The sequence below is a fragment of the Eucalyptus grandis genome, chromosome 8, assembly GCF_016545825.1.
Source record: "Eucalyptus grandis isolate ANBG69807.140 chromosome 8, ASM1654582v1, whole genome shotgun sequence".
Classification (NCBI taxonomy): Eukaryota; Viridiplantae; Streptophyta; class Magnoliopsida; order Myrtales; family Myrtaceae; genus Eucalyptus; species Eucalyptus grandis.
The window spans coordinates 37920-60884 of record NC_052619.1 but is presented as its reverse complement, the minus strand read 5'-3'; the positions used below and the strand labels follow the sequence as shown (position 1 = coordinate 60884).

General features: G+C 38.8%; 1 protein-coding gene and 1 pseudogene across 1 annotated transcript; one reads left to right on the top strand and one right to left on the bottom strand.

Moving 5' to 3' along the window:
- Nucleotides 1-8: 8 nt before the first annotated feature.
- On the bottom strand, nt 9-9210 carry LOC120287735 (annotated as a pseudogene).
- An 11689-nt stretch (nt 9211-20899) lies between these two features.
- On the top strand, nt 20900-22604 carry LOC120287796 (protein TOO MANY MOUTHS-like). The gene is given in 2 exon segments (XM_039301183.1): nt 20900-21252; nt 21255-22604. Coding segments are annotated over 2 exon segments (1461 nt in total). The 5' UTR covers nt 20900-20966; the 3' UTR covers nt 22430-22604.
- The last annotated feature ends 361 nt before the right edge of the window (nt 22605-22965 follow it).

Here is a 22965-nt window from a genome sequence, read left to right as displayed (position 1 = left end):
CCATCATATCATAGAAGACATACCTGAGCATCAGCCCCTGACACAAGAACATTCAAAATTTCAGAAAAGGCAAGACCAGTTGCTCTCTTTTGATGACCTTTAAAATTTACTTTCAACCTACAAAGTGGTCACAGAAGAAAATTCACATCTGACACTACAAAGTACAGGAAACTAGCAACCGTAATTTCTGATGAAGCCACATACCTCACTGACTCGGACATTGTAGATAAGGATGGAAGAATCCTCCATGCCTATGGCTATTATGTTATTGTCTCGAGGTGGAACTCAAGGCGTTGCTGCGGGGGTGGTGGCATTAAAGTCGTCATTGTCTGCAGCCAAAAGAAAAAAAAAGTGGAACAAAGTGGGTATTCCCCTTCAGTTGAGAAAATTCAAACACAACACTATAATTTCTATAGTCAGTACCAAACCAAGAAACGATATTTCATAAGATGCCACACCTTAAATGTCATCATATTGAAAGAGAAATTTTCCCTCCCGAAGTGGACAGTAGATAAGTCGTTCTTTGAAAAGGGCAAAGCAGGGGTTGGCATCATCAAGGAATTATGTTGCTTATATCATTTGTCATGATTATTCCACTGGAGGGTTGCCATAATTTTGGTTCGACAGCACAGGTTGCCTACAAAATTCAGGGCTTATCAAGTGGAAGATCAACAAATAAACATGCTAAGCAACTTTTTAAACACATGACATACCTTTCCCGAGGGATTAAACTCATCCTGTTGCCATTTCCAAAGTTTGTGCACAGCATTATTTATTAAAAGCAAGTATAGCACCTCCTGATCTTGTATATATCCCAGCTAATGATCTGAAATATGAAGTATGAATCATTCTATCCATACACGGTTGTGATCAGATGTGCACATCAAGCATGCATGGATCTCACTGGTCTGTCAATATATGATCATGCCAGTTCGCAAAATGTAGAAGTATAGAAAAGGGGTCCCTATCTCTTGGTTAACCCTACAAGTATATCCAAGGAAGTAGCATAAAAGGATGAATTCATATCTACAAAAGGAGATATTCTAAGTCGAGATGGGGAGATAACTAAAGTCCTCTTAATTATCAAAGTGATATTTGCCATATGAGTGAATCTTTGGGGAAGTAAAATAGGTTTCCCAAAATAGTAGCAAAAGAACATACATCCAACAAAACCAAGCTCTCTGCTTATGCTGATGTCTGAAAATGACCAAACTCCCTTAAAAATAAGCAGACATTCATCAAAAGGTAGATCAAACATTAAATCTACTAGATTCACAGAAAAGCTGAACCAACAAATAAATAACCTGACATTCAACCCAAAGGAGCCAAAGGAAAGTAATAAATATATATAAATGCAAATTCCGATGAGGTCCCCAGAAGAGCTAATACATACTCTCGTCGGGAGCAGCCTATCTGGAAGCCGTAAAGACTGAAACTTAGACTGTTCATCATATTCCTTTAGCTTCCAGGCTTGAGAATTCTCTAATTCACCATTGGTTCTTGTTTTGACATCTGAAAAGTTTTCGGAATCGCCATTCTGCAAATTTTGGGTATTAGTGCAGATAAATGAGAAAGCAGATAAATGACAATACAGATCTGACATAAATTAATGAGAAATTAAAAGAGTTTACAATGACCTACTCAAAATCACCGTGCTCTCAATATTAGAACCTTGAATTTTTACTTTCAATGGGGGAAGTATGTTCTTACCATTCCAAATATTGAAGGTGCCGGGGAGTGTCTACCAATGCTTGTTCCAGCTGCTGAACTGGAAGCAGCCAAAGACGCATTGTAGGACCCTGCATGATGAAACTGCCTAAATACAATGGCTTAAATGTGGGTCAGTAGAAGAAATATAAAACTCACCCTACCTTTGCTGCGGTCTTAAGTTTAGATGCATCCAGCACACGACTTCCATTGGAATGAAGAAGGTGCACAACTTTATCATTTGCAAGTATTTTGACAGCATTCTCCCTTGTGGAGACAGCCAAAAGTAAACCTTCTCTATTAAATTTTATGCAAGGAGTAACCTAAAAGAGATTTTGAGATTGTCAAATGAACAAAATTCTAACTCCCTTTCCAAAAAAATCCTGGCGTATTAAATTACATAAAGGGCGACCTTAGCAAGCATACCGGTAAACCACCCTCTGCATCAATTGTTGTCAAGACATTATTGCTGTCCATATCCCAAATTTTAATCAGAAATTCATCACCAGCAGCTAAGAATCGGTTCTTAACTGTATCAAATTGGACAACCCCGCCCGAACACTTTCCTAGGCCATGATAAGCTCGTTTTATGGCCCCCTCACTTTCAACCCACTCAACAAGGTAAGATTCCCCTTCCTTGTTAGTCCCACATGAAAAAACCCTGCCAAACACGTAAACAGAGGGAAGAAATATTAAAAGGACTTGACGAACTTGCGTATCTGATCATAGAGCAAAGCATACATTACAGGGAAGAACAACCACAGAAGAGAGAGCCTTGTCCCATCAGCAGAGTACATTATTTTTTTGTGCAAGAACGGCCAGGAGCGTCAATATCAAGTCTAGGACCCATGTTATCGTACAACCATACCTTCCATTCTCCCATTAACTGTTGTTGAAAGATGAACTAGGGAAGAAAACACATAATCAAGGGTAAGAAAGCCAGACTAGAAGAAAGTAAAAGGTCCTGAAAGTGCTTGCTAAAGAAAGAAAGTTTTTGAGGAACCAATCCTAATACACTTCTATTTGCAAAATCTTGCCCCCTGTGCAATTATTTTCTCTGAAGGCAGAAATAGAGTTGATACCTGAAAATCATTTCTGTAATGGGGGCACCGAGTAAACAGATGATTCATGACCTTCAAAAATGAATTGTCTACTGCCAGTAATAGCACTCCACACCTGACGGCGAAAATTTTTTAGGACAGCCAACATCCTTGAAGATATAGGATGAAGAATGGTTGAGGTCCTCAGCCAAACCTTTACTGTCCTGTCTTCACCACAAGTGACAAAGTACAGTTGCTCCTTTACTTGTGAAAAGCAAGATCACTGGAGCGTAACCAACATGAGCATCCACCTGAAAAGCATTTTGTGAGAGGAAGAACAGACACTAATAAAAGATGAAAAAGCATTAAAGAAAAGTATGAGTCAGAACTGAGGCAAAAATACTGTGGAACATATTCTGACACATGAAAAACAAACCTCCAGGTAATTCTGTATGTTGCCACCACGATAGGAATATATTTGCGCCATGTGCTTCGAATATGCAACACCTAAAAGAGAAGCCAGCAAAATCTTCAGCAAGTAAGGGGCAACTCCATTTTCATCTAAATGGGGAAAAGAAACCTTAAATACACTGCCCTAAACATGAAATTATTTAGTTTTTAATGAGGATAAAATACATAAATTTATAAACATGAATGATAATAAATAGTCCCTGATGATCCAATCTGAAGGAAATTATCAACAAATTTTCATCAAAGCAAGTTGTAAGCACTCTTAAGCATACCGAAGAGGTCTCCATCAGGACTCAGACGATTCTGTTCACTGATGCGGTGTATTCAGTGGCCAAGGATGCCTATTACGATTTATAACTGACATAAGCATGATAATCGCTCCTACAATTTGGAAAATCATATAATTAACTAATTTAACTGAATTTAGGCATGAAACTCATACTTGCAAATTCTCTGAACACGCTCCAATGTCCCAGATTTTAAAACTCCGCAAAAAAAGCATTTCCCTGCTGACAACCTCCCAGATTCTGATATCACCAACGTTTGTTCCAACTTAAAATTGACACATTAGAGGACTTAATGAGTATTCGACAATTGTGTATTTAAACGTCAAAAGAAAGATTTGATGATACAATGATGGCACAGAAAGTTTAAACAGAGACAAGAACTAACCAAGAAGTACGGTTTGTTGTACTGGATGAAAATCCATGCTCTTGACAGCGGCTCCCTGGTTCAAATTGCAAACAACAGTCTTTGGCAAATCATCAGAAGAACGCAGCACAGCCGGATGGTTAACCTGCAAGAAAAAAATGGCATGCTTCCCAGAATTTCTACAGCATAAAGCAAACTAAGCGTGGTGTATAGTTATCAGCTAAAACAAAATGAAACTTAACAGCGTGCACAGCCACAGTAACAATTGATAAGACCAAAGAAAGGTGGCAATGTTTAGAACCTCAAATCTGTCTTGGATTACCTTGAACTACCTTTTTAAAACTACAACTTAGCAATTAAAGCTTAACCTCACTCTTCACTGTTAATGGGTAAAAAAATAAGCAAATAGAAAAAAGGAAAAACAATGAGTATATATATTGTAAGGTAAATACACATAGGCACTCGATCAGGAAATCTTTAGACCAAAACAGAAGCCTCATGTCACGTCTCAATTATCAAGCCTCCCTTTCCTCTGCAACTCTACCACCAATCTACATTGATTGGAAGGCAAAGGAAAGGGACAATGGATTTTACGGCACAAAGGCATTAGGCAGCACCCATGGAGTATGTGTAGTAGACATGCAACCTCATTCCATGGACCAAAAATTTGGGGTGTCAAAAAACCAAAATCAGATAATCCAAACCTAACAAAACACAAGTTTGGTGTGATCAGGATATAGGTTTGGTTTGGGTTGAGCTGTTTTCTCATTTATTCAAGTTACTGGTTCCGTGTCCATCTCAGTCCAAAAAGTAAACAGATTACTTTCATTGATACAGTAAAAATCACTAAGGCCCACCGACTAATCTTTCAGTTGACAGTGATTGTATTATGGGGTCTGTTCTAACCACTTTTGAGTCACTTTTTCAATGTTTAAGGAGATAATATTCGGTTTTTCCAATTCTCAGTTTGAGATTGGTGGTACAATAAGTTCATATGAAATTTTTCATTTAATGTGAAGGATTCCAAACTTAACTAAACTGCATAAATTACCTCATTGAATATCCCAATAGGTCTGGATCTCTTGCTAATGTGCTCATCATCTGTTACCGGGCTGTAAGGAGGCGTTCTGAGGCGTTTTATCACTGATGCTGCTCCAATATGGAACATGCCAAATGGTAAGACTAAGTGGACACAAAAATCTGAAAAAGCATAAGAATTGAGAATTTGCACGCAATAACATCCTTCACATTCAAACAGTAGTTATATCAAGTACAACAATGGGAACTAGAAAGCAGCCACACCACATATGAAGTCGCCCCCCTCCCTCCCTCTCTCCCAGAGCGGGCAGGGCGACAAAGTTAGATGCTCCGACGACATGCATATGGAAGTAAACCACTTGGGTCAACTTTCATTCAATTCACACAAAACACACACTTGCATGATCACATTCAGTATGTTCATGTCACACTTTGCTTTTCTACATAAGCTGAGGAAAAAAGGGAAACTCTGTTGATGGAAAACATCTCAAATGTTTCAGACAAGCTATTTAATTGCCTAAATATCTATTCAGATTGAACATGACATATTATGAATTGAAAAGGCCTGTTGCATTAATCTTTTCAAGAGTGTACATGGTTTAGCATACTTCATTCCCGAGAATGTAAGCATAAAAAGAAGGAGAATGTTTCTCAAAGTGAAATACCAACCTGCAGGCCTGGGAGAAGGTATTGCAATGGGACGGCCAGAGACTGTTGGTTGTGGTGTTATGGATGGATTAGCCCGCCATCCTGCCAGAGATGCCATTGGAGCTGCTGGTCCTGGCGCTAGCTGGAAGAACGGGAAAGGCTGAAAGAAATACATGTCTTGTCAATAAGAAAAGCCAAACTAAATAACCTGCATTTTGTTCAGACTTCATCCAAAGGACATATAAGAGCTAATCATCTCGTGTCCACCTGACTGACTTAATGTCAAACGTACTTTTAGGTTTTCCCAGGAAATGAAGAGATATTATATTCCACTCTGACAGATCAAGAAAAATATTTCTAGATAACTTTATTTTAATATTCTAAATCATTCCATCTTAAGTAAAAGCCAAATTCGAAATGTCAGAGCAAAGGTAAATATAGAAAGCTAAAAGCAAAGACCTTCCAAACGCACAGTTCTTAATTACAGCAAGAGATTCTACCGCTGAGAATCCACCAAATTTAGGAGTGCAACTCAATAAAGGATTCATTACAGGAGGTGGAGCGAGATCTCCATTTGATGTCCCACAAGTATGATCGACAAAGAGGGTCTTTATCTCAGGGTCGGGCTTGGGAGAGTTGCACATCTGGTGCTGCCAATTCAGACTGCATTTTGAATGCAACACAGTAAAGCTATGCAGGATAAACAAGATTAAAGAAAAGCTGTGATATGGAAAACTTTTATTACTTAACTGTTGATTGATTTACCTCTGATTTATAAGTGCCCTCAGCCTAGAGTTTTCAGAGCAAGGAAACTGAAGCTTATCACGAAGGACTGGATTTGCCTCAACCAACCTTTTAAGTTCATTTAGCATTAAGGTCCTCGCATTCTTAGAATCTCTGTAACTTGATAACTGTTCAACCTCCCTGAAATTGTACCAAAGAAAGAAACAAAGCAGGATCAACCAAAAAGGATGGAAAAAAAAAAGAGCAAGTACCTAACAGTCCTAACAGTTATACTCCATCCGGTTGTCATTGCTTTACTTGACACATTCTCAAGCTGTAATGACAGGCAAGTGGAAACTTAAGTCTCCCCCTTGAGGTTTGCACAACTAATTTATGTTGCCCCAACCTTCTACCTCCCAGAACGTGAGAAATCATGAGGCTTTCTCTAAGTGACAAGTTCCCAACTTCAAGAAACGCATGCTTGTCAAGACCATTCGATTTGGCACCGAAGTTGCACTTCTCAAGTTAATAGAAGAGTTTTAATGTGCTAACTCATTAACATACTAGCAAGAGTGGCGTTTAAAACTGAAGAGGATAGTAGAGTTTCACAGCCGCGAAGCTAGGTGGAAACAAGGACACATTAGATCCATGTAAATCCAGGAGGATGTTTCCACCATAAGCTTGTCACATGCAAGTAAAAGCCTCCCAGGTTTCACTAGTCCAAGATGTCCCTATGTCAGTCTTCTTTCAACAGAGGCAAAACCCTACCATCTTCCTTAGCTTCGTTTTACCTCCCCCTTTGCTGCAAATTAAAGTATTTTCACAGTGAAACACACTTTGCAACTTTAAGAAATGTGTCTTCAGGACAACCAATGGTTTCGATGAATGTACCCAACTATGAAGCTAGGAACAAGTCAAGTGAGATGGGCATGCAGATTTCTTTCCTGACAAATCTCACAGAAAGAAGCTTGGAAAAGATAAAGCAGTTGTGTAAACTTCAGGGGGCAAACAAACACAGTTCAGTTTCCAAGGAGACAAACCGAAACTGTCATAAAACTTCAAGGTGCATATTATACTCTCCCATGGAAGTTTGTCCTACCTTGCAAGAGCAATCATACAGTTGTATGCAAAAGGACTTTAAAGCAGCGAGATTAGATATAAATTGTTGAAAATGGCTCATCTTTCTAAAATTGTTGAACATATAAATTTTTTTTCAGACTCTCCAAAAACATTTTCCAGAAACTGCAAACATCACTCATCAAATGGCCAATAGCGATTCTTTGACAAGTGTGGCTATTTTATGTAGATGTCCACATTTTGTCCTACCACTTACAAATTGCAAACTTTTGCATAGTGGATGATGTATCGTAATTAGCTGCCCACAAATCAATTAAATTACACAACGTACCTAAAGTCATGTAAGGACAGAAGCATCGCCATTTCCTTGAAAAGTTCTTCATTGTAAGTAGAAAACGCTTTGAGGTCATTACGAAGAATTTTTGCAGCTTTAGCATCGTCACGTCTGAAAATATAAAGTCAAGAAGCCATAAAACATAGTCCCAGAAAATTCACACCTCTTAAAGCACGCACCAAGAATCTCTAGTTTACCTGTCCAATGCTTCAAGATACTTCTGCTTCTTAATCTCAAAGAAAATCTTCGTCGAGTATCTATTGTCATCAAACTTTGTAAACCCAGAAAGATACTTCTCAACCTCATCCAATTCCCCATTAGTCACAATATCCTCAAAATATTTCATACTGAAGAAGCAGCCAGATTCTTTCTCCAATCTTCAACAATGTGAATCAGAAAGAGGGAAAAAAGAAAACAAGTCACCATTGGCTCTCACTATTTTTTCAATGAGCTCAGCAATCAACCAACCAAAATATACTAATGCATGACAAATTTACTAAAGCATCTTCATCTTCACCGATTATCATGATGTCATGATGTTCGACCAATGACAGGACCACAGGAGCCCTAAACGACCACCCTAAGTTCTCTAAACGCTCATTTTCCACCAAACCAACCATCCACGGCCTTTAAGATTCCCACGACTTCTTACTTCTTATATCAACCAAACAGAGAGACACGACAGCAGTCCACAGGCAACCTCCGGAGGCGTAATCCTACCTCACGATCAAAACTGAATTCGACTCCCAGCACGAGGAACTCGTTCCAGGTGAACAAGGAAACTGAAGAGTTCAGTTCCGAGTTGCAAGCGTGATAATAACGAAGAAACAGAGTCTAAAAACACTTCCAGCAAGCACACAAATCCGCCGCCACCGTGATCACGTAAAGAAAAGACCTTTTCTCCATTTCCATCACATTCGACCGAGAAGCAGAGCCAATCACACAGACAAGCGCACAAGACACGCGCGACGATCTCGACGCGGCGAGAAATCCCCCCGGGAAGGAGGAGAAGAAGCTCACCTGTGAGCAGTCTCCTCGAAGTTCTCTTCATTCAAAAACTGAAGTACCAGAAGCACCAGCTCTTTACCCAGCGACGACGAAGACGACAACGACGACGACATGCTCGGCACCGATCCAGCTCGATCCACCGCGCGAATCCACTCCCTTCACTGCACACACAAAAGAAAAAGTAAAAAAACAACCGAAAAACCCACCGAAAATTAGGGCTTCAGCTTCCGCATTTCGCCACCGCTCGAGACCGGACGATCAAAAAAACCACGACCGAATGCAAGCACGCGAAATGGAACAGGAACGGGGGACGTCGGAATGCAGACAACCTTCGGCTCCTCGTCGCAGCTTCCTCGCCGGAGATCGCCGGAGACGAGCGGACGGAGCTCTCGCCGCCGCGGCCGTACGCCTTCTCCGTTCCTCTGCGACGCTCCCTCTCTTCCTCTCTCTATCTATCTCTCTCTCTCTCTAGAAATGGAATTCTGCAGTGTCTTACCTGGAGAGAAATTTTCCAGGAAAATGCTGAGCATAGTGAGCCTTGGCGCCAACCCAGTCCATGTTAATAAGCTTGAGCGGCTTCGGTCGGGTACGGGCGAGCCCACGGCTCTCCGTGGGACCTTCGCCCACCGCCGTCGATTTCGCATCACGCGGTCAGGCACGGTGCGTCTCGGGACACGTCAGATCCTACGTGTCGCGCGTATCCAACGGTTGACAAGGATCGAGGACAATGACATCGGGGGCACTGGATAAAGGCCTCTTCGTAGCTGGCTTGTTTCCGTACGAGGGGTACTCGTTTCCCATTTTTGCATGGAGTTATGGCGACACGCTAAAATTTTCAAACGCCTAGAATTTACAAAAAATGCGGTAATCCCATGATTTCTTGGGGGATAACATAAGTAAATTTTTCATAGTTCATTTTTTTTTTTTTTTACTGACAATGACCTTTTCAAGAAATCAATTCCATTTTCTTACATGACTAATGTCTTCTTTTTTGAAAAATAAAACATCATATACTGGCAAATTTAGCTGGCCTCTTTGAAATGCTCGTTGATTAGCGTAATCTTCCATTAGCTCTCTTTAGAGGAGTTACTATGTAAGACAAGAAGGATAGCGTGATACGCGTGAATATCAACAACGACGGTCAATCATATCGATGGATGCGACAAGTGTTGCACATGACGAAACACCGGATAAGATTATTAACTGCTCCAAATTTTTGTTTGCAAATGGACACTGCTCACGTGGGACACGGTACTTATGTGGCACGAGGGATTGTGCTTGGGTACAAGGGCGAGCACAGTCCGTTTTAATTCGATTTGATAAATAAAACTTCCTTTAATGGCTTATTTAACTTATCTCTTTAACATATCGGTTACCATGACTTACCGTAAATTCTGTCTTGAGTACTTATTATATAAGACACGAAAGAATGCGTGATATGCGTGAATACCGACCGTATGAGTAAACGGATCATGTTAGAATATGCGACAAATGTTGCTCATGACGAAATTACGGGAAAATGGTTAACCGCATTGTTTGTAGCTGGACATAATTCACCCGAGACACGTACTCATGTGGCACGAGAGAGTGTGCTCTGGTATGGGAGCGACCATGATGTGGCTTAATTTATTTGAAAAGTAAAATTTTCTTTAATGGCATATTTAGCTAATCTCATTAAGATACTTGGTTAGCATGACCTTTTGTAAGCTCTTTTTAGATAAGTTATTATACGAGACAAAAAAAAAAAAAAAAAAATCTGATATGCGTGAATATTGACAATGAGCATCGGTCATGCCGAAAGATGCGACAAGTATTTCACATGAAGGATCAACGGGAAAATTGTTGGTTGATCCTCCCTTGTTAGTAGTTAGGCACTACTCACATGAGACATGTAATTGTATGGCACGAGAGAGGGTGCTTAGGTATAGGACCGAGCATGATGTGGTTTGATTCAGTTTAAAAAAGTAAAACTTCATTTACTGGCATGTTTAGCTAATTTCTTAGAGATACTTGTTAGTATTAATTTCCTTTTGGAGGAATTATCAAACAAAACCCGAAGGAATGCGTGACATTTGTGAGTATTGACAACATAAATAAGTCGTGTTGAAAATTGCGACAAGTGTTTTTTTTTTTTTTTGGTAAAGGGGAAATTGCGACAAGTGTTGCACGACGGAACAACGAGAATATCATTAATTACTCCTGTCTTGTTTGTGATTGAGTACTACCCACATGGGATTCTTATGTGACATAGGAAGCGTGCTCGAGTACAGGCGAGCTTGATACGGTTTAATTTAGTTTAAATGAAAACCAAAATAAAATCAAGTCAAAATGGGTTTTGAAGAGTAAATGTGAACAAATCATATTTGTTGCTTGGTTTGATTGGTAGCCACACCAAATTATTTTCTTTTATTAGAATATTTAAATAATAAATAACACATTTGTTTAACAGTTTAAACTTTTAGAATAGTTGATTATGGTCCTACTAAAATCTCATAGTAGTCCCATAAAATCTCGCGCTTTCTATTCACAATAAAACATCCTTTATCCTCATAATTTATTTAATGGCTTTAAGATACTCGTTAACACGTCCGTCGGTAACTTTTTCAAGATATTTTTATATGACATAAAAGAGTATCCGATTCAAAGAACGATGACCGCAAGGAGTTGATGGACGTGCTTGAAAATGCAACAAGTATTACACATGATGGAAAATGGAGAAATTATCAAGTGCATTTGCACGTGGACACTACTCACGCGAGACATGTACTGTTTCAATTAGGGGCAAAAGTGCAAAGACCTGCGGTTACTCAAAAATCTATGGAACACGTTGCAAACCTCATGAGACACGTTTTTATTTGAGTTTAAAGAGCTTGGTCCCGCACGGGGAGAGCACGGTATGATTTATTTCGGTTTGAACGACAAAATCGACCTAACCTATGTCTTAAATGGTTTTAAGGGGAAAAAAAAAACATAAAATGAACCAGGCTAAAGAAAAATATAATCTAGAGTAGAACCAAATAAAAGCATATATGTTGTTCGGTTTAATTGTAAACACGCCAAACCTTCCTCAATTCTCCATGCTAATTTCACAAATTCAGATTCACGTGTGAAATAAATCACGTACATCTAGTTTAATTTCCGTTAAAAAAGAAATAGAAATTAGGCGCCATTAGATTTGCTTATTGGGTGTGCTCTTGCCATGTCTACTCAGACCCGAACCTCCTGAGGTATTGCCTAAGCTCACCCATCAGGTCAACTTTCTTTTTAAGCTTTTCAGCTAAAAAGATAAATGGAAATGGAAAACAAATTAAAAAGGGTCTTGTGTTGTATTGTCAAATTACTTTACATATGAATTTCATACTATTTTTCTATACCCTAGTAGAATTTTCGGACGAAATTGAAAGTATCTAGAAAATGCCTAGATAATTTTGCCAGAAGTCGCCCTGGTAATTGATCCGATTTGAGCATTACCTTGTACATTGTGGTTCACTGAAATTCCATAAAAATTTGAGACCAAACCAAATCATGAAAAGCGGCAAAATATGGTTTTTGAACTTTTTTTCTTAATTTTTTTATTTCAAACACAATTAGATCGCCAAGAACGTTTAATTTGAATTGGCTTCGATCAGGTACAGGTGAACCCACGGGTCTCCGTGGACCTTCGTCCACCACCGTCGATTTCACATTAGGCGGTCAGGCACTTTGCTTCTCAGTACACTCGACAGATCTTACGTATTGTGCGTATCCAACGGTTGATATGACGACACGCTGCTCTAAATTGATTGTCTAATTGAAATTTTCAAATGCCTAGAATTTGGAGAAATCACTGATAGTAAGACAGCATAAATTTACAAAAATGCGGCAATCCCGTGATTTATTGGGGGATAACATAAAGTGTATCTTTTACAATTTATTTATTTAATTTCTAATGACCTTTTTAGCAATCAACTTCTTTTCTCACATAACCAATGTCTTTTGAAAAATAAATTGTCATTCAATGGCAAATTTAGCTGATCTCTTTGAGATACTCGTTAATTAGTGTGATCTTCTGTTAGCTCTTTTTAGAGGAGTTATTATATAAGACAAGAAGGAAGGCGTGATATGCGTGAATATCGACAACGAGCGTCGATTGTGACGAAAGATGCGACAAGTGTTGCACATGATGAAACACAAGGAAAAATTATTAATTGGTCTTGCCTTTGTTTGCAAATGGACACTAGTTACGTGAGACACAGTACTTGTGCGGCACTAGGAGTGTGCTTTGGTACACAAGCGAGAAAGATGTGTTTTAATTCAATTTGAAGAGTAAAGCTTCCTTTAATGGCTTATTTAGCTGGTCTCTTTAATATATTGATTACGATGACCTATTGTAAATTCTGTTTTGAGTAATTATTGTAGAAGACACGAAAGAGTGCGTGATATGCGTGAATACTGACTATAAGAGTGAATGGGTCATGTTAGAAAATGCGACAAATGTTGCTTACGATGAAACAACAGGAAAATTATTAACTGCCTTGTTTGTAGTTAGACACTATTCACGAGAGACACATACTCGCGTGGCACGAGAGAGTGTGCTCTGGTATAGGAGCAAGCAAAAGGTGGCTTAATTCATTTTGAAATGTAAAATTTCCTTTAATGACATATTTAGCTAATCTCTTTGGCTATGTAATTTTTTTTTTCATCTTGCGTTCAATGCCAAAGTCGGATGTAAATGGGATATAGACCAAATAAAATAATCCCATGGAGGAGGTGAGATAAAGGCATATAAGATTTCTAATATATATAATAGGAATTTTTTTCTCAAATAACAAATTTCTTAAATTAACAAATTAATATTATATTTCAATATAAATATTATTTGAAGTCTAATATAAGAAATTCAAGATAACAAAAATAAAATTTTAATTTTTTAAAAATCTAGTCTTATTTTTATTTATATATTCAAATTTAATTCTATCTTATAATATAAATCCAATATATAAATACATATTTATTACATATTTTAGGTGTTTTAGTATTTTAGGTATATTACTACAATTTTCTATTTAATAAAATTTTATTAGAGAATGATGGAAGGGGAAGAAAGAAATAAAAAGAAATTAATTAAAAAAGAGGAAAATAAAATACAAATAAAAAAGATAAGAGTGTAGGGAGAGATTTTTACCGTCTTCATTTGTAAAATTTGTGATTCATATAAGCGTTTATATCAAATAATATATATAATATGATATGAATATATTCGGCTTTATTATTATATATAACAAAATTCCTTGAATTTCATATCTTATATTATCAAGTCTTATCTTGATTAAAAATGCGGACAATCAAACGTAACTTTTGATATACTCTCCAGCATGACCTTTTATAAGCTCTTTTTAGAGGAGTTATTATCTGAGACAAGAAGGAATGTGTGATATGTGTGAATATTGATAATGAGCAATGATCACGTTGGAAGATACAACAAGCGTTGCACATGATGGATCAATAGGAAAATTACTAGTTGCTCCTCCCTTGTTTGTAGTAGGACACTATTGCCGTGAGATATGTTCTTATATGGCACAGGAGAGGGTGCTTAGTTATGGGACCGAGCATGTTGTAGTTTGATTCAGTTTAAAAAGTAAAATTTCCTTCACTGGCATATTGAGCTAGTTTCTTCGAGATACTCGTCATGATTCAATTCTTCTTAGAGGAATTATTAAAAAAGACACAAAGGAATGCATGAATACTGACAACATGAGTAAGTTGTGCTGGAAAATGCGTTGATTGTTGCACATGATAAAACAACAGGAAAATTATTAATTGCTTTCGCGTTTTTGTGATTGGATACTACTCACGTATAGACTTGTGGGTCATAAACGTATTTATCAATCAATTTTTAATAAGTTGAGTTGTTTTATGAGTTAGCTTTATAGTAAATGAGTCATAATTGTGTTTAGAATAGTAAATGCTAAAATAATTTGTATTAAATGGGCTCACAATTTACTTAAATCACCCCAGCTTTATAGCTCTATTCACTTTCTCTTACCATCACCTGATCCCACGTTCTCTTCTTAATTTAGGTATGAAATCTTCTTAAATTTGGTTGTATTTCATGTAATTGAAATCCGAACCCCTAGAGTGTCAAAACTTGACACAAGGGATATTAAGTGCAAAAAATTAGGAAAGTTACACTTAAATGTCAAAATTCTAAGCAAAATTGATCAGTTAACTACCAATGGCAAGAAAATTCAGCCAAAATGCTAATGTGGCATTTTTCCGACAAGACAAGTGCACAACGACATCGTTTTGCACGCTAACATGGCTAAATAAACCGAAAACAACATCATTTTGTATGTTGACATGGCTTTAAAAAAAATGATGTCGTTTTGCCTTGGTTTGAATTTTAATATAAATATGAACCAAACTAAATTCAAAACTAAAAATATATATTTAATAATTTTTTTAAATGCAAGCATTGGGCAAGGGTTGTGCAAGCCCCCACCACCATCACGGAGAAAGGCTAGCGCCGTTGGGGGTAGGGTTGGCCAAGGTCGGCGGGTGGCGGCCAAGGCCTGTGTGCCCTCACCTAGATTTAGGATGAGGGTCGTGGCCCTCCCTTGGATCCGGCGAAGGTTGCTAGCCCTCACTTGGTCGGGTCAAGGGCCGCCGCCTTAACCAACCCTACCCTCACTGTCGTTGGCCGACCCTCTCCCCACTTTTGTTGACCCTTTTAGGTGACGATGGCAAGGTGACAGCCATGGCCCTCCCTGTTCTGCCATCCTCCTTTTAAAAAAAGAATAGTTTAGTTTTAAATTTAATTTGATTAATATTTATATTAAAATTCAAATCCGAGGCACACGACGTTATTTTGACTATTCTTTACCGACTCAACCTTTTTGCGAGCCACGTGAGTGAAATATATTAATAAAAAAATTATCATTAGGATTTCCGGCCAGGATCACTAGACTTGGTGTTAAGGTATCCTAGTTTTAAAAAAAGTGACACTTAAGTATACATTTTGTAACTTTTGACACTTAATTACCCATGTCCCAAGTTTTGACACTTGCATTGTTCTTTGCCATATGTAATTAAGTGATTTTGATTTGGACCATTTTCGTCTTGAACCACTTGTTTGTCGAATCTACTCATGTAAGACACTTGTGGGACTATGGGAGTGTGCTCAAGTACAGGAGCGAGCACGATATGATTTAATTTAGTTTGAATGAAAACCAAAATAAACCAAATTAAAGTGGGTTTCGAAGAGCGAAGGCGAAACCAAATCAAACTTGCTTTTATTGTGGGGTGGAAGCAAATCAAGTCCTATTTATAGTTTGGTTCGACTCGCAGACACGCCGAATTATTTTCTTTTTATTCACCAGACTTCCATTATTCACGTAATTCACTTAGAGACTTTAAGATACTCGTTAATACGTGCATTGATAACTTTTTCGAAAAATTATTTTATGACATAAAAGAGTATCCGATTTGCATGAACATTGACAGCAAGGAGTTAATGGACACGTTTGAAAATGAAACAAGTGTTACACGTGACAGAAAAATGGAGAAATTATTAACTGCTTTCAGGCATGGACACTACTCACGTGAGACATATACTAATTTAATTAGGGGCAAAAGTGTAAAGACTTGGGGTTACTTTAAAATTTGTGGAGCACGTTGCAAACCTCACGAGACACGTTCTTATGTAAGTTTAAAGAGTTCAATCCTACCCGGGGAGAGCACGGTGCAATAGAGTTAGGTTTGAATGACAAAATCGACCTAAACTACGCCTTAATTTTTTTTTGGGGAAAAAGATATAAAAGATGAACTAAGCTAAAGAAAAATATAATTTAGAGTAGGAACAAATAAAAGCATATTTGTTGTTCAGTTTGATCGTCACCATACCAGACCTTCCTCAATTGTCCATGCCAATTTCACAAATTCGGATTCACTTTTGTGAAATGAAACCCCATACATCTAGTTCAAATATAATTACAAAAACAACTAAAAATTAGGCATCAATGGACTTGCTCATTGAGCGGGCTCCCACCAGGTTTCCCCAGGCTCGAACCTCCTGAGGTCTTGCCTAAGCTCGCCCATCAGGCCACCTTTTTTTCTAAGCTTTTCAGCTAAAAAGATAATTGGAAATGGAAAACAAATTAAAAGGGTTTTGTGATACATTGTCATGTTACTTTACCTATGAATTTCATATTATTTTTCTCTCATACGATATAATTTTGGCACTAGATTGAAAGTATCTAGAAAATGCCTAGATAACTTGGTTAGCAAGTCGCTCATCTGGTCTAGGTACTACCATATAGATTATGGCTCATTGAAATTGCATAAAAATTGGAGACTAAACCAAATCATGGAAAGCGGTAAATCATGTTGTGTGAACTATTTCTTTTAATCAAACACAATTAGATCGCCAACAACGTTTAACTTGGATTGGTTTTTCTTTGTTAAATTTTTGAATTCTTTCAATAGCTTCTTTTTCTCATCCAAGTTACCAAAATAATAGGTCGCCCACGAGACACTCCAGAAGCGGAAGCCAAAGCCAAAGCTGACCGACACGCGCTTTTGGGCAGCCCTCGAGACGAGGAAACGAGCCAGTGATAAGACAACCGACTTTTCAGCCGACTTCTTCCGTACTTATATTAGCCGACAAGCGATAAACGAATCGGGATGTCCTAGGAATTCGCATGTTTCTAGAAGCAGGGTCTAAAACAGTGAAAATGAAAAAAAAATCGTTTATGTCGTCAAAAATGGTAGACTTTGAAGAATATTTTAACTTATAACACTTATGAAAAATAAATAAACGAAAAATATGAAGTATTTGAAAAATATCTTAACTTATATCACTTATGAAAAATAAATAAATGAAAAAAATTTCATCGTCCGCAAAATATTTTAGACACATATTATTATTGATAAATGAAAATATTTTTCATTAATTAATAATTTGAAGCGATACAAACAATCGTTTTTAAGTAAATAATGTTTGAATAATCATATGGCTAGGTTTTCTATAACTAGTATATAGTGTGTATGACTTTCATTTTTTAGCATAGAAAATATCTCTTTCTTTTTTTTATGCGATCTTTATTACGTTGTTACCACGAAATGTCGTAAAGTTGTTGTAGCGGAAGCATGCATGTAATCAGGTGCAATTAAGGCGCATGTCCTTCCAATGAGATGGCATGGAGATGGCAAGATTATATATCCCCACATGGTGGGGCAAACTAATTTTAATATTTACCGTTCTCCACACTCCATGAGAAATGTCCAATTCAAATTATAGCAACACGACACTATCCGTAACTCTAATGTCTAAGGTAAGGAAATTCATCGCCGTAACACCACCAATGTGTTAATAATTGATATCAAATCACTGATTTATACGAACGACACTTCTTTTGAAATGATTAGATAATCGTGAAACATGAAGATGGAAAACTGCGTGAGGCTAATAAATTCTTCACGACAAACAAATTTGATGTAAACTCATATCATCCTTATATTCATTAGATTCATCATGTGTGCAGAATGTGCACGATAATAAGGAGGGGGTGAACTGATTATTTTAGGAACCTTAAAAAAAATTGCGCAAATTAGTGATGGACCGTATGTAGAAATGCAATAATGCTACGGAAACATATACACTTATGCAAAATCACAGTCTTTTACCAAAAAGACTCGAAAGAATCTAAGGGTGTGTTTGATAATGTTTCGTTCAAAATTATTTCATGGAATAGAAATAGAAAAAAAAAAAATATATTTTTGTTACGGGAACAATTTTTTAATAGAAGAACGCATTTGGTAACTGCACAAAATTTATGTTTCGGAATAGAAAAGAACATAAATACGTTTGGTAAATTTGTATAATTTTTTTTTGTTTCTTTTAATTTTTAAATATTTTTATTTTATTTTTATTTTTTTCATTTTTCTTCCTTTTGGCTGGTTGTCGGTCTTAGCCATGGCCGGTGACCGATTGACGAGAGTCGACGGCCTCGCCCAGCCATAGTGAGGCTCGTCGGCCCACAGGTGAGGCCAAGCCTCGCGGTGGGGGCGAGCTTGAGCTCGCCTGTCGGTGCAAGGTTGGCCTTGTTGGGGGCCGCGACACTTTGGCGAGGTCGTCGGCCCTCGATGGCCGGTTAAAGAAAAAGAAGAAGAAAAAAGAAGAAGGAAAAAACATGAGAGGGAAAATTGTTTCTCGAAGTGTTTCTAGGAACCGAAAACAAGCTTTTTATTATTTATTGTTTACATTCCAAATCTGTTTTCAAAACAAAAAGTGTAAACAAACGCGTTTCTATATTTTTTTTTATTCTCCTAACAAAAGAACAGAAATTGTGTTTCATGAAACAAAAAAAAGAACACAAACAAATAGAGATAAAAGAAGTACGAATCAGATTTTCAGTTACCCAGTCTTTCACTTAGCCTACTCCATTCTCCTAGCTCTAACGATTCCAAAAAGGCCGCAATCCGCTCCATAATTCTGGAGCCGTAGCGGCCCATACAATGGTGCTACTTCCTAGTCCATGCTTCCAGAAATGCATCAATAGACTCTAGCTTCTCTCGCAACACTGTATCACTCCTTTTCCATCATTGCAAATATTCAACCTCTTTATAAAGAATAACAATCAGAAATCACTCGACTCTGGAATGAAACCGAATTCCATTCGACCGAGAGAGCGTCGATCATGAACTTCATAAGTGCCACCCACCACTTTGATATGTGTTTTTTTTACTAAGGGCTTCTAAACTTCAAAATAACCATTGAAATCTTTATCCAGTCACGTACCCATTGGTCCGACCTTCTTTGGTCATTAGAATGCTCTTCTGCTGTGCTTTATAAGCCATTTTCAAAGTACGAAACTTTGCTTCTAACACTTTACCCGACATCTCTTCTCCTTATCCAGCAAGTCTGATTTACTCCAGGCTACTTTTGGTGAATTCTGATACTCGAAACGATTGTAAAACACCAACTTGAGTCCAGTTCGAATCGATAAAAAGTTTGGTGCATGTATGAGATGCATATACAATTGATTGGGGGCTGTTGTTTAAACATGATTTTGAACGAGATTGTTTCCTTATTGTCCCATACAACTAAGTAGCACCAATACTGACACGCGATATGCGACACAATACGATACGCTGACACATCGTTTCTCAAAAAATAAAGAATTCTGATACGTTGTGATATATTATATATTATATATACACGATAAATGATCATTTTTATGATTATTTGAATCAAATTAATTTGATTCAAATTTATAAATAAATAAATAATAAAGCATAAAATGAATTTACAAAAAAATTAATCCACAAATATTTAATATTATTCATTATTTTAATTTGACAAAAAACAATCAATTCATACTTTGCACTCGCATGCCAATGTCATTAGAGAAGAGAAAAAAATAAACTTGGGTGATAAATTTGTGTCATGGGAAGTGAGAGTCGGAAGAGAAGAAAATATCAGGTCTTTTTCTTCTCCCTTTATTATTTTACACATTTACATTTTGACCTATTATTTATTAAAAAAATTAAAATTGACTCTATATGTGTTGAAATTCCGAATTTGCATGTCAGAATTCCGGACTCGAGTGTTAAAGGGTATTAAGAAAGTTGACTAGATGTCAAATTTTCCGACATGTGTTGATCGAGTGTTGAACATGTATTGGAATGCCCAACACAACATGAAAACTTTCAGAGAGTATTAATGCTCCGTAGCGTACAAATAGTACTTACCTTTAACAATTGGGCACAATGAAAACGTGTGCAAAATATTTGTTGGATCTAAGATTTGCAAAAACTCTTTCAATCTAATCATGTCTGATCGCTTCGATTCTTGTTGGCCATATGATTTGCCAAATTTCTAGGCCTAGTCGTTAAGGAAAAATTTCTTAATCAATCATAAATCTATTATATGAATGCCAATTCAGTTTAAAACTTTTCGATTTTGCTAACTTAGTTCTAAAATTTTACGTGCCGGCCGTCCTACGTGGCTGTTGACTATTTTGGACATTGCAAGCCCAGTTAGACGAGGACCTCGAAGGCCCGGCCGAGCAAAAGTCCCGTGAAACTCATTGAATGCTTCGAGAAATCCACGCATTTATTTCGTTTCCTCTCCATCCTCGTGATTCCTATAACTAGCTCACTTCAATGTCCGCACCAACCTTATTCAATCTCATCCTCCCATTCCCTCCTTATAACAAATCCCCGCACACACGCAGTTCCATCAACGATCACTCTCTCCCTCCTTTATTCCTTCCTCCTTCCCCATTAAGATGAAACTCCATCTTTTCCTCCCAATCCTCCTCTTTTGTCTAGCGCCTCTCGCCGCGCCCTTCACCGTGATCCCCTCGGACTCCGGCCTCGTCGACACCCCACAGAACGGGCCGAAGAATGGGGCCCGGACCGACCCCCGGGAGCAGGAGGCCGTGTACGACGTCATGCGCGCCACGGGGAACGAGTGGGCCGCGGGCATCGTAGACGTGTGCCGGGGCCGGTGGCACGGCATCGAGTGCATGCCCGACAAGCATGGTGTGTACCATGTCGTGTCGCTCTCGTTCGGGAACTGTCGGATGACACCGCGTTCCCGACCTGCGACCCAGCCTGGTCCTACATCTCACCGGCCGTGACCAGGCTGCCTCACCTCAGGACCTTGTTCTTTTACCGCTGCTTCAGCTACAATCCTCAGCCGATCCCGGCATTCCTGGGCAAACTTGGCTCCACATTGCAAACTTTGGTGCTTAGGGAAAATGGGCATGTGGGTCCAATTCCTAGTGAAATTGGGAACTTGACCCGCTTGAGGGTCCTTGATCTCCACAAGAACGACCTCAATGGTTCGATACCGGGTTCTCTGGGTCGGGTCGCCGGTTTAAGGTCGCTCGATTTGAGCGGAAATAAACTGACCGGGTCGATACCGGGCTTCGGCTTCCCGTCCTTGAGTGTGCTGGACCTGAACCAGAACCTCTTAACCGGTCTGATCCCGCCGTCCCTAGGAACATGCCTCTCGTTGATCAAAATCGACCTCAGCCACAATTACCTCACCGGTCCTATCCCCGAGTCGATCAACCGTCTCCGAGACCTCATTTTGTTGGACCTGAGCTACAATGGCCTTTCGGGTCCATTCCCCGAGTCGCTCAAGGACATGACTTCTCTCGAAGCACTCGTGCTGAAAGGAAACCCGATGGAATCCGTAACCATACCGGATGACGCCTTCGCTGGTATGAACGTTCTAACGATTCTAGTACTATCAGACATGAACCTGCACGGACCGATCCCCGAATCGCTAGGCCGGTTGCCGAGCCTGCGCGTGCTCCACCTTGACCGGAACCGCCTGAGTGGCTCGATACCGGAGAGCTTTTGGAACTTGAGGAGCATCGCGGAGCTGAGGCTGAACGACAACCAACTGACGGGTCCGATCCCATTTGGGAAGGAGACGGTCTGGAGGATGAAGAGGAAACTGAGGCTCTACAACAACTCAGGACTCTGCTACGATGCGGGCGGCGGCTTCGAAGATGGTTCGGGCTCTTCTCATGATTTGGGCATCGGCTTGTGCGATGCCGCCGCAGCAAGAAGCGGGTCCGCAAGAACCGTGCGACACACGTCCGAAGGAAACGATGCCGATGGGGACATGACAAGAACAGCTCAAGCGTCATCGTCTGTCGGAGCCCACTGTCGTTCTCTTCTGGTTTTGCCTCCGTTTTTGATAGCTTCGATCGTAGTTATCCCACTTTTCTCGTAAAAAAGTCTTTTAGGCCTGTATAATACATCGTCATACTATTTTTAATTGTTTTATGAAGGCGAAGACTGTTGACTTTTTCCTAGAGAAGTAGCATCTACGAACAATAGAGTCTTCAATTTCGAATTTTGGTCTCCGATATGACAATAAAAATCATATGAGATTTTTCTTTTCAATACTCTCTGAAATATCACAATGCAGTAATCCTAGACCGATGATATTCACCCTCCTGCCGTACCATCTTAGTCTCATTTTCGACTCAGTCCTATCGAGCAACTTGTAAACAAGTACCCTTATCCCGGTATACATTATGCACATTGAAAAGATGTAATACATTCCAAAAGCACTACTGAGATCTGCATTTCCAGGGGAAAAAGAAAAGTTGGGCTTATGAAGAGGCTTTATCTACAATACAAAGGAAAGTTTAGGATAGGTCCAATTGTGGGTCTGCACCAGCAGCTTTGCCTTTGCTTCTTGGAGAATCATGCCCCAAATTGGGCCTACTTCAGCACAATTATGGGCCCTGCAAAAGCGTGAAT